The following is a 12266-nucleotide window of genomic DNA, read 5'->3' as shown; positions in this document are numbered from 1 at the left end:
ACATGATAGCTATTCATAAAGAGTGTTTTTTTTTACTTTTCATATAATACAGTAGTCACACAATGAGGCAGTTCATATTTGTCTCAGTGAATCATTAATTTTTGACAGACACCTGTACAAAATACTTGGACAAAAGCCAGCTAAGATTTTTTGTTATCTTGTATGTTTTATGAATCTATTCACGTCTAAATGCAGCACTTTATTTTGCGATGAGGCATTTGTTTTTATACTAAAATATCTGAATTACTTTGAATAAAGCTGGAAATTATGTCCCTTAAAATAATTAAACAAATAAGGCACCAATATAATGTTTTTGTAAGATATTTACATCTTTTAAGGACATTCGGTAGACTGATTCCCCACTGTTGGTTTAACCCCAAAACTTGTTTGTATTCAAAATTAATTATGACAATGCATATTTATATTGAAACAAACTATGATAAAGGGAATTATATTATATAACAAAGGGCAAGATCACCAGAGTTCAACTATGTTATTTATCGGGATTGGAACTGTTTCACTTTTGTTTGTTTGCGTTAAAGCCCGCATATACGTACACGTCAGTAATTTGGTGTTCGAAAAAAAGTACGTTTTGTGATTAAAGATGCAAGGAACGAACGATGGACGAAAACATTATATATTATATTTCATGATTTTAATAATATGAGGTTATTACGAGGATATCTCAAAGTATGCACGAAGACAGTACAGCGGGATTATCGACCAACACGCAGCGGTGGTCGATGCGACGGCGTACTATCTGAGCGCATACTTTGCGGTATCCTCGTAATAACCTTATTATCATACATCTTTTCCTCCCAAGGATAAATCATGGGAATACCGAAATCCAAAAAGTTTAAACAGTTTAAACGAACTTCTTTGTGTGGAGTCCGGTCAAACCCTGGGGGCTGCCATGTTTGCTTTTATTATTAGAGGACGCGTACGTGCGTAATCACTCCATATTTGGAATTTGCATTTCCTAATATGGTAGAATGAAAATACCCCGTAAAAGACCGCATAATTATAATACATTATTGCATACTGCTATAATCAGAAGACCGATCTCGCGAAATAAACTTGAAGCAACTCATCGAGTCCACGCATAATATGATTGAAAAAAAAAGATCCACACGCCATTACCATCAATTCGAGGCACATGCGCATTAGCATGGTTATTCGTTTCATCAAATTAATACCACTACAGACGTGACCATTGTGATAACGGTTACCGTATTGTATTACAAACTCAACTTATTCTAAATTACTTAACGGATAACAATTGTCGTTGTTTCTGATTTTTTTATTAACTTGATAATGAGCACACTCACAAGTTTTGACAAAGATAGTATTAGTAAAATAAAAACTGAGCGAATCGTCTTATTTACAAGTCTCATGGGACACTAGATCACATTTATAACAATAATGGAAAGTGTATTCTTTATTACGTTAATTATAGAGTAATATATGAAACGATGGGATTGAATATCTCAGGATGATTAAAGGAAACATCAATTTAAAATACATAATGACCCCGAAAGAAAAATCTTCAAAAAATGTAAGAGAACGCAATGTACAGTTTTTTTATATCACTTTTCATTCTCTAGATATTCAACTTTATATCAGTATTATGTAGCCAGTCATTTTGGTTCTCAGGCAAAGGATTATGGATAAACTATGACATCATTCTTTTCTATGCAATGTAAAATCATATCGATGCTGTGGGCGGCGACGGCTGACAGATTGTTTTGGTTCTGTGGCTCTCATGGCACGTGCAACTGACATTTACTGACTTTTTACTATTCTGACGTGTTCTAGGCTGTATATAACAGTCAGACAATGACAAGTAATTAGGTTGATATTAGTAAACAGCCCGGGGCATAGTCTTTATATGAGTCTGAATCAGTTAGGCCCTGAAGAAAGTGTCATCACAAAGTATTCCATTAATGAACGAAATTGAAATAATACAAATAATCTGATAATTATTGACAAGTTGACAATCCCTAATATTGCTAAATAGCCAGTTGTGAACTTTATTAGGATTCCCGCATGAAGTTACACAGATAGAGAAAATGCAGCATTCTAGCTAGGAAAAATATTGATTTCTTTTGTCCAGGTTATATAATAAATTATGAAATAATTAATAATTGATTTTTTGTTAGTGTATATTTATTTATTAAAATATGTACACATTATATCTAATTGGGCTGGGAGTTGCCAAGCCAGTTGTGAACAAATATTTTCGTAAATAACACTGACCGTGAAATACGCCCTTGAGAAGTGTTACTGACGGAATATTTTATATTTCAATTTTAATTAGTTGTATTGCAATGCATTGGTAATAATGTAAATATATGTAAATTTGTTTCGTATTATAACTTATCTATATTGAAAAATTGTTATGGAGATTATTAATTTCAATAAACAATATTCAACCATTCTTTGCAACAGCAATAAGATTATTAATTACAGCATGTTAATAAGCAGTATAAAATACATGATGCAAAGCCCATTATAAATGGTCAAATATTTATTGGTCTTTGCAATTAGGGGCTCTATCGGAGCATGGGTCTTATTTTGGAACTCCTGCCAGAGCAACTGCACAAAAGGACAAATTAATAGCTTCTAAGGACGATATTCCCAGAATAGCACCAGTTGTTAAAGAAACATAAAACTTTAATTCTCAACAACGATGAAAGGACCAGTCACTGCGACAAAGCCCTACTCCCCGCGAAAGCCACCCGATACGAAACCCACTTACCGCGAAAGCCACTTATCGCGAACCTACTAGTTTTAATTGCAAATATATTCACTTTTGTTTTGTTTCACTTCCAACGCACTGCCACGGACGAGTTCCACTACGAAGATCTAGATCTCGGAATCGAATGTAACACATGTTTGTGAAAATAGGCTGTGTCACTGGCAGAAATGTTCGTGATATTCTGGGTTTAAAATTTAATAGAAAAGAAAAACAAACACACACACAAATACCCGCACACGCTGTAAAATATCCCAGCTTCAAGCTCACAACAGTTGGGCACACTGTATTTATAGGTAAACCCGATTCGTCACGCGATAGATGGTCACGTGATTACCACTGCGGTTCAAAATCCCGGAGATTTTTCTGCAACTCATCCCGTCGCTCCTTGTCTGATAACCTACGACCTAGGAAGTGAAGGACAAGATAGAGGTGTGAAATTGAGATTATAACATACGGGTTACAACACAACACGACGTTACTTGTTGTCATGACGATTTTATTATTACGTGGTGTATATTACTTACGTAGGGGTCCTTTTGGCGCCGCAGCTATAAAGAAAATACGATTTACAAGTAAATTGTTTGAAATTACAAGTATTAATCATAGCAGTATATACAGTAGGAGTGTATTATCACCTCGATCGGGCCAAGATTAATTTCGATAATCAGTTACTTGATGGCCGAAGTGTTTTTAAAGCGCGGTGGTCGTCGCGCAGCGCGTGTTCGAATTTCATGTAAATAAACAATGTATTTTACACGCGTTGTATACGTCGCTATGAGTCGCATATCGAAAAGGACGCGGCGCGACGACTACCGCCCTTCAAGCCAATGATTTGAAAATACATGTACACGATTCAGTCAACTTGATGAGGCGCGCCCTCAACTGTGAAGATGTTCACCGTGACGAATGGCAATAGACGACTTTCCCGGAAGTAGCGAGACTGAGGTGCAAAAATACTCCTGCTTTGTCGTGGCGGAAAATACAAACATGTCGGTTTGCTAATAGTCGATAGAAGGGAATTTTATTTTTGTGACGTCGATTGGTGCACCCAAAAACATAATATCTAGCGCGAAAGTTTACGTTACACCCCAAAACGGCATGCGCGCTTGCGAAACGCCGTATTTTCGACTTCCGGGAAAGTCGTCTATGTTGTCTTTTTATAGCCAGCTTGGTTCGGGCGTTGAGTCGAAGCACAAGGCAGAAATTGCTACGATGAAAAAACCTGTCAACTAAAAAACTGCTCTCTGATTGGTCTCTGGTTTGTAGGTAGTTTCAAATTGACGCAGGCTTGGTCGTTGTTTGACGTTCCAGTAAGGCGATAGGTCACGACAAATGTTATTTTTCTCCAATTTACAAGTGCTTGAATGGAGCAGCTATTTACACAAGCAAAAACTAATTGACTGTCGTCTGCGTACTTTGGTCAAGCTGGCGCCATTAGTTCGGAAGATCGTTTACAGCAATAACCAACGGAATTCATCACTGTAGCGCCATGATTACGGGCATTACCAGTACTCACACTCGCCACCTGCGCACGCGACCGAAGGCCATATCTTTTCGTTGTTTACAAATATTAAAAGCCACGAGCGTTTGCGTTTTTAGCGTGTCAATTTCCGCGCCTGCGCAAATGACGGCTCTCCGCTCCGCTGATGCAATTTTGGTGAGCTTGCGTCTGCGCAATTTGTGATCGGATTTATACACCATACATCAAAGTCACACAAGACGCGAGACTGCATTTTTGTACTTGATCAATTTAATATTATTCTTGGTGCTACAGTGTATACTAAGGAGAAGACAGCATTTCCGGTTGGGAACTATACAATAAGTAATTTATGGTCAATATCGGCTTCTTTAGCTAACGCGTCATCTTCTTTTGACACGAGTCTATGTTACACGAGAATACAGGAGATTTTAAGACTCGTGGCATTAATAATAATAAGTATATACTTACCCACAGGAACGCTTCCTCTGCGCTTAGTTTGCTTGGGGCATAATCTTTTCAATTCTTTTTCTAATTCGTCCATTCTGGACTTGAAATTGGTTGGGCTGGAGAAATCAAAATAAAGTCTACTTCCATTGATTACCCCGGCCCATCCATCTGTAAGGTTATGATAGATATTGAGAATGGTTATCAAATGAACCGCAAATATTGCATTTGTCACGTTCTGCTCTATTCAATTAGTGAAAAAAAATAATTGGTGAAGATATTTTCAGGCAATTTGTGCATCTACGTCACTGCGGAAGAACCAGTTAAAGCGCTGTAGAGAGGGTTGACGAATCGCTATTGCGATATAGTTTTATACTGATTCATAAACACGCTATTCCTATGAGTTGCGTCCTCTAGCGACGCAGGTTTATATGACGTAATTGGTACCGTTGGAAGGAACGTCGTTCATAGTAGTGTCGATATTTTTTTGATTTGTTGTTGCCTGACAATAAAAAAATGCCGTTTTTTTAAATGTAAATGATGAACGACTACACAATCAAACACAGTTATCTATTTGAACGATAACCTACGTCATGTTGACGTCACAGAAGAGCTTGGTCGCCAGAGGGCGCGACTGATTGAAATCTTATTATTGAATTATATTATAAGGTTATTACGAAGATACCTCAAAGTATGCACGAAGACAGTACAGCGGCAGAATCGACCGACGCGCAGCGGAGGTCGATGCGACAACGTACTGTCTGAGTGCATACTTTGAGGTATCTTCGTAATAACTTTATTATTATACATCTTTTCCTTCCAAGGATACATCATGGGAATGCCGAAATCCAAAAAGTTTAGAACAGAATCAGCGAACTTCTTTGTATGGAGTCCGGTCAAATCCTGGTAGCAGCCATGTTTGTTTTCATTATTACGCGCGTAATTATTCCATATTTGGAATTCGCATTTCCTAATATGGTAGTATGAAAATACCCCGTAAAATACCGCAAAATTACGGCACGCTGTAACTTATGGCGTTACAGTGACAGATGTATAATAATAGGTTATATTTCAAGATGTATCATCCTTCAGTAAATTAATAAAACTTCGTACAAGTTTGATTCCAAATTCAAATGTGAAAATCATTTTTTTACATGGGGGTTCTTTGGTCGACAATCATTTTTAAGTAAAGTGTGCTCGATGTATATTTATATATTGCCACTGTATAATATAATGACATACACTAGCAGGCTGTCAAAGTGGCGGAGTCGTCACCTGCGCATGCGTTAGGCCACACTGATTTAATGTTATGGATGACATCCTCTGAAGACCCCAAAAATGCGAGAGGGCGAAAAAAAAAATTTCTGCCAAAAAAAAAAAAAATCCTGCTAAATCCCTGGCCGACGTCAATTGCGTACCAGTCAACAACAATTCCGCTGTTTTTCCTCTGAACTTTTATGCTCACATATCTTGGTGGCGTGGTCGCCATGTTGGAATTCCCGGCAACGCAATACGCATGTGCAAAAGATCATTGGCGAGTTTGGAGGTAGTCCAAAACGAGTTTTACGACAAGCCGGCGCTTTGCGACAATATGAAAACCGATCTGTGGGGACAGGCGAAAACTAATGCGCGCGCGGATGTCATCCATAAAATTAAGTTGGTGTGGCCTTAGGTGGCCATAGCATGTCATCATGATTGTTTACAACCAAGCGTTTTCCCATGAGCCTTTGCGTTCTTAGCGTGTTTTGTTATCGTCGCTTGGGACTCAATTCCCGCGCGTGAGCGTGTGACGACCCCCCCCCGCTTTAATATTGCTTTCAGAGCGTTTAATCTTTCGTCTGACGCTTGGTAACCCAGCCTTGCAATGCAACCGCTGTGAGGGACAATCCATCAAACTACGTATGTCCGGGCGGACATCCGGGCAACCATCACGGTGAAAACAAAGGCTGAAAACTCTCAGAAAACGTTGCTTTGGGATGGTTGTTCAGACTTCCCTGAACAGTGTATCAAGATCACCCCTGTGTGTGTAACATATATAAATTTGGTTGTTCAGAATTACTTCAAAGTTGAGTTTGTGTTGTTTTCTCGGCCTTAGCTACTAGTATTTTCACTGGCCTTTCGCCCGGCGTTCCACTGACGTCCGCTCGCGCAGAGCCCATAGAAAAACATGGTACAGTGGGGCGCATATACATTGCAGAAAAAGAACGATACCTACCAAGTTTTAGACCTTCTTCGACAATTACAGTGAGTATAGGTTTCTGGGTTTGATCGGCGTATCCAGCCTCTTTCTCGCAGTTACGAGATTTTTTATAGTTACTGCCAACGCACATCAGCACCGCCATAGCGCCTTCAATGCCTGTAGCCATAGCCCGGTTCACATTTCCTAAGAGAGTATCGTAAAAGTCACGTCGTCAGAATGGTGCTCACGAGAGACCGAAGATATCAAATTTGTTTTTGTAAGGGGATTTTTGATTGGTTGACGATCTTTAATTTGTCGTCATAGATAATGTGCCAGGTAATGTTAGGGGCAACATATTTACAAGCACGTGATACATGTAGATTCAGCAGCACCCAAACACATGATAACTGTGGAAAATCCGGCGAAAACCAATACCCTTATTTAGAAGCAACGACTCGAATATCAAGAGACACGACACATAAATCATAACCAATCAATTCCTTCACGTTTGTTGATGTTCATTTATCTGTCGCAGTATATAATATAGAACAACCCGTTTGATTGGCTAGCTAACAATACTGGGATAGCGCGCTGATTGGTGGTGCATACGAAATATCAGAAAAGGAAAACGGAGACAACACGTACACGACATTTTACCAGATTACTGTAGTCGAGCAATTACATGTATAATCTAACAATTAGCCGAGTAACTTATGACGTCATCAAGCAGCCAATCACACTAATCTAGTGCCGCAGTGATCCTCAAACGCCAACGGCCAAGGGCGATTTAATGTAACATCTTACCGCTCATCTGTTCGACGTCCATCCACGTCCTAAATCCTCGTCGATCGAGCTCTGTCTTGATTTTTCTCACCAGTTCGGGTTTATCACTCCAACTATATGATAGCATCACGTGTTCCGTCGCCATGGTGATAAGCTTGGCTATTAAATGTACCTACTGGATAGAATGATCATTGCAGAGTGATAGTTTTAGTTTTTATGCCGGATGCGTGCAAGGAGAGAAAGTGAAAAAAACTATTCATTTTCGATCAATCACGCATACATTATTTTCTCTACGCATGCGCATTTGTACAATGCAAATTCGCTGCTTTGTTGTATACACCGGTCCTATAAGTCGCGCCCTCTAGCGCTGACCGCTTCTGTGACGTAGAAGGTTATAAGGGACGCCGTTCACGGAGTTGATATTGTTTTGCTTTTTTATCCTTCCGACAGTTGAAACTAGTGTGTTGAGAGATTCACTATATTTTGACGAGCGACTACGCAACCAAACATAAATGTCGCTTTGCATTACGTTATTGTGACGCCACAGAAGCGTGTACTCAAAAGAAGCGCTGCTCAAATTGAATGTACTAGTATTTGAAATTAATCTAATAGCAGGACGCATAATAACGTGTATCAAAACGCGGGTGTATTTCTCTCTGTTTTCAAAACAATATTTCGCAAATGAGGTATGACGTTTTGCCTGTAACGTAGCAACCAATCTTTGTTTATCTTGGTGAAAATCACAAGAAAAATAAAACTTTCAGCTACGTAAAATCATGCGCACGTGACAAGTTGGCAGCAGAAGCTATGTATGCACAATCGGCAGGCTTCAACAGTATGTAACACCGTATATGACGTTCTGCCACCGCCGATTCATTTTCAGCACTGAAAACGACATTATCGTCTTGACTGCGCATGCGTGTAGTGTATCTCGTAAAAGCTAGCAAGTACAGAAAATTGACAAAACTGAATTATGTGCAGCGCTTGTCCATTTGGTAGATTTAACAACGTTATGAGCGACTCCGCATATCACTATTTATGACCTATTTTCAACTTTTATTTTCTTAATAGTGGCCATTTTGGAATTGACCTATTTTTAGGTGGTTCCCCAAGTCCGATTTTGGTAAACTATTTTTTTCTTTAAAGTAGAGGTACTGAAGAGCTGAAAACCGCTAAGAAATCTTTTCCAACAATTTTGTTGAATCTCCATGATTAAAAAATGTTTAATGACTGGACTACACTGCGTGTTTTAAAATCGGTTGTACGTGTCACGTGATTGGCAAGCTGCCAAGCAGACTTGTCGATTTACCTTTGTTATGTAAACCATGTAAAGCGCAAAAATAGGTCAGCCAGGGCCGAGCAAGTATTGTTTCGAACGAACAATAGGATACTAGTACTTGTGTTTCAAGCTTGGAATGTAGAGTGAAAGGGGAGGTGTTATCACCACGGCTTTCGTACGGGGATTAAAGTGGCAAGTCCAATGCGAGTATGTGTCTAAATGTTACGCGGCGAATTCTGTAATTATCAAAGAAACACAAACTCGTACATTAAAGAAAAGCTCCAAAGGTCGTGAAACAACAATTGCGAGAGTCTTTAACAAATGTTTTAAAAGTCTGAGCGCACAATATGTATTCAGTCGGCGGCGATTCGTTTGGAATATTATGTGGCTTCAGTGAACCTGAGTGTTGCGAGCGTTAGTGAGTGATTAGCTGTATGCAAGCACGTCTGTTTCTTGCAAACCGTGTCCGGGTGTGCATGGAATCAATGATTAAATGACCACCTTGTTTGACTAGAACAGCTATTGTAGCCTGGTACGGCCATAGTCTACTTGCCCGCACTATGTCGCAGCATAGAGGGATAATAGGAACGATTCTCAGTTCAAACCTGACGCTCTATGAATAACGTAAACTTAAGCATTCCCACACAAGGTAAATCAAGTTATTTCCTTACCGTACTTTCCTAGGCGCTCGGGAATTCCAACGAATCCCGCCACGTAATCGCGGGGACCGGTTACGAGAAACGTGCTGTTTGGTGTGCTGTGCGTTTCGGTTGACCTCATTACTCACTGAGGTCAACCATATTATGTCAGAATAATCTCGTAAATTAATCGCACAATCGTTGAAGTGACATTGTTGCCGTGTTTATTGGAACTGGAAACAATGGACCCCCGATATTACTTTGTTTGAAGTTACGCTCTTTTCAAATACCGCTAAATGTTCTTCTTACGCCTTGGAATGTCTCTAACAGTTCTGTCACCGACCTCATAAATCCATTAGGCTCAATTAACTCTTCATGATCCCCATATCTATTCTACAATGATTAAATAATAAACATGTAAATATTAGTAATGCTTTATAATGGAGTCTGTCATCTCGAGTGACTCCGTTATTGCAAGAGCGCCCTCGACGTTGGAACAACCTATTCAAATTTTACGAGAAATAATTATGGCAACCGTTCAAAATCATTTGACTAAATTATGATATCAAAACCACATCAAGATAAATATTGATGTTGTTTGGGTCAATGCAGCGAGCGACACTTCATTTGAAAAGAACGTTATTTATTGCATGTGATAGGGTGTGAATGGAGTCGGCTTCCATGGTTCGTTCCGCAACGACGCCGCGCGTGAATAGGGTCGCGTGGGTGAGCGTGGTTTCGCAATGATGAGCTCTGGGACAAGCAAAGAGTCGAAGGGTTGGGGTGGATGTAGTTGAGCATTACTACACCTGTGCAGAAATGTCTCAGGAGTTAAGAAAAGCTAAAATAATGCCATTTTACTAAGCATTTTTACAGGTAGATTGCACGGGACGCCAGTTTTAGATTATTTGTATAGTTAAAACCTCAGGCCACTAAACTAAGTTCAAAATTTTCTCAGTACAGACTTGTACTTTGCATAAAAACATACTTTCGTGGAGCCTGTCACTGTCATTCACTGTTTCAATCACACCCAAATACGGGCAGACACTAAGATAAAGACTTTATTTTCGACTTTGTTAAATTCTTTCGTTTTTATGGAGGAAAATACAGTATTTATTAAATTTATTGCACACACGTGAGTTGTTGAACACACTACACAGTTTGTAATTTCATTCAGCTGCTTTCAGTTAAAATTCAAGACAAAAGAAACGCAACTTATAATATGGAGCCAGAAACTTATGTTTTGTCTTTATTATTCACGTGTAATCGGTAATTACATGTTTTTGATAATAATTATTGGTGTGCATATAAAATAATAATAATAATAAAAATGTGAATTATTCTGAATATATTTCTGAGTTTTCTTGTCAAAATCAGCTGTATTCAGTTCCACCCCTCAAAAAACGAAAGAATTTAACAATGTCGAAAACGGAGTTGGATCATAGCCAACTACCGTAATGCCCGGATGTAATGGTCAACACCCAAACGGCACCGTTTGATTACGTGACATCGTGTTTTTTTAAATATATTTGACTTTCAACCATCTAGATCAGAACGTTACAGTTCATTTTCCGTTTTTATTTAAAAACAAAAACAAAAACAAGTACATTTGTGATCATATACATTTATTTGTTCAGACAATACGTCTTTACGAGTTTTGTTAGATATTTTCAAATTGAATGCTCCGGGTTGAAGAGGAGGGCATTTACCTTATGTCTCTATTAAGTTCTTGTTCATCCTTTGTAGAACATTTTTGAGTTTTATTAAGATGTTGACACGCGTACAAAGGTATGCCCAGGATGTGAGTGACTACCGACAGTTGTCTGTATGTGTATCTGACAATGTGTCAGTTTCAGGCTTTCACCATGCGTTAAATTCTGTCTATGAATATTGTATTTCCACATTGTATTATATTCAGAACACTTTTCACAGCATTAATGTGAAAAATTATAGAATCAGTTGTACTTTTGGCAAAAATCCTGGAATATTAAGGTTACTAAGGTTACACTTAAAATCGTGGTTTCTACTACCAAATCAGACCTATTTGGGATGTTACTTATAGATCTGATTTCAGGGGATTTTTTGGATAAGATATACCATGAACCGCAGAGAAAACACTTATGATGGCTAAACGCGCCTGTGCGAGGTTAGCCGCACAAGTTCGCGTGAGTTTCGTCCTACGCGGGACCTTAAACCCAATACACGTCGGGTCTGATGCCGTTCGGCCGGCGAGGGCGCCACTCACGCCTACATGTCAGACTGGTGCGAGGTTTGCTGCAGACTGGATCATACAAAGTGGAAAGCAGCTTTAAATGTCTTCCTCTGTTTTCTGTTTTTCGACGTGCCATAGAATCGTGTGGGAATGTTCAAGATCACCAGTTTGAAAGATGGACCCATACAGATCGTCTGCAAATGACCTGACAATTTCAGTGTTGATTTTGAAAGGTGGTCGTCGCACCGCTTCGAATTAAAGAATTATTTGTTGATAAGTGAGAAAATCGCTAGAAAAGTAAAGTGTAAGTCCGCGAAATCCAACAAAGTTCCCAAAACAGGCTAGTTTCGATAGCGTATGTGAGCGCGGGTCTTACAAAAAATTGTGCACACTACGCACGCTCGTAAATCTTTCACTATAGCAGACCGGAATCCCGAAGTGAGTCTTCACAAGTCGCAAAATTTTCTCGTACATCTCGCGGGAGATTTGATTC

General features: G+C 39.1%; 1 protein-coding gene across 2 annotated transcripts; it reads right to left on the bottom strand.

Annotated features, from left to right (window-relative positions):
* Positions 1 to 2652: 2652 nt before the first annotated feature.
* Positions 2653 to 9702, bottom strand: LOC100374327 (uncharacterized). Of its 2 annotated transcripts, none has more exons than XM_002737254.4 (6): positions 9595 to 9702; positions 7666 to 7819; positions 6898 to 7065; positions 4707 to 4853; positions 3283 to 3306; positions 2653 to 3162 (listed from the first exon to the last, which is right to left on the bottom strand). In XM_002737254.4, exons 2-6 carry the CDS (start codon positions 7787 to 7789, stop codon positions 3089 to 3091), a joined length of 537 nt encoding a protein of 178 aa, XP_002737300.1. In that variant the 5' UTR covers positions 7790 to 7819; positions 9595 to 9702; the 3' UTR covers positions 2653 to 3088. The 2 variants fall into 2 exon arrangements, with proteins under 2 accessions (XP_002737300.1, XP_077867493.1); XM_078011367.2 differs by having other exon boundaries at positions 7666 to 7816.
* Between the last annotated feature and the right edge of the window lie 2564 nt (positions 9703 to 12266).

This window comes from Saccoglossus kowalevskii, chromosome 5 (genome assembly GCF_978046115.1).
Source record: "Saccoglossus kowalevskii chromosome 5, keSacKowa6.1, whole genome shotgun sequence".
Classification (NCBI taxonomy): Eukaryota; Metazoa; Hemichordata; class Enteropneusta; family Harrimaniidae; genus Saccoglossus; species Saccoglossus kowalevskii.
Note: the sequence above shows the minus strand (reverse complement) of the source record. Positions and strands in the feature narration are given on the sequence as shown.

Coding starts and splice junctions, on each gene's coding strand:
- LOC100374327 (XM_002737254.4), bottom strand. CDS start 7,789: ATGGCGACGGAACACGTGATGCTATCATATAGTTGGAGTGATAAACCC. Junction 3,307..4,706: donor CAGAGGAAGCGTTCCTGTGG/GTAAGTATATAC, acceptor TTTTCTTTATAG/CTGCGGCGCCAAAAGGACCC. Junction 3,163..3,282: donor GGCGCCAAAAGGACCCCTAC/GTAAGTAATATA, acceptor TTCACTTCCTAG/GTCGTAGGTTATCAGACAAG.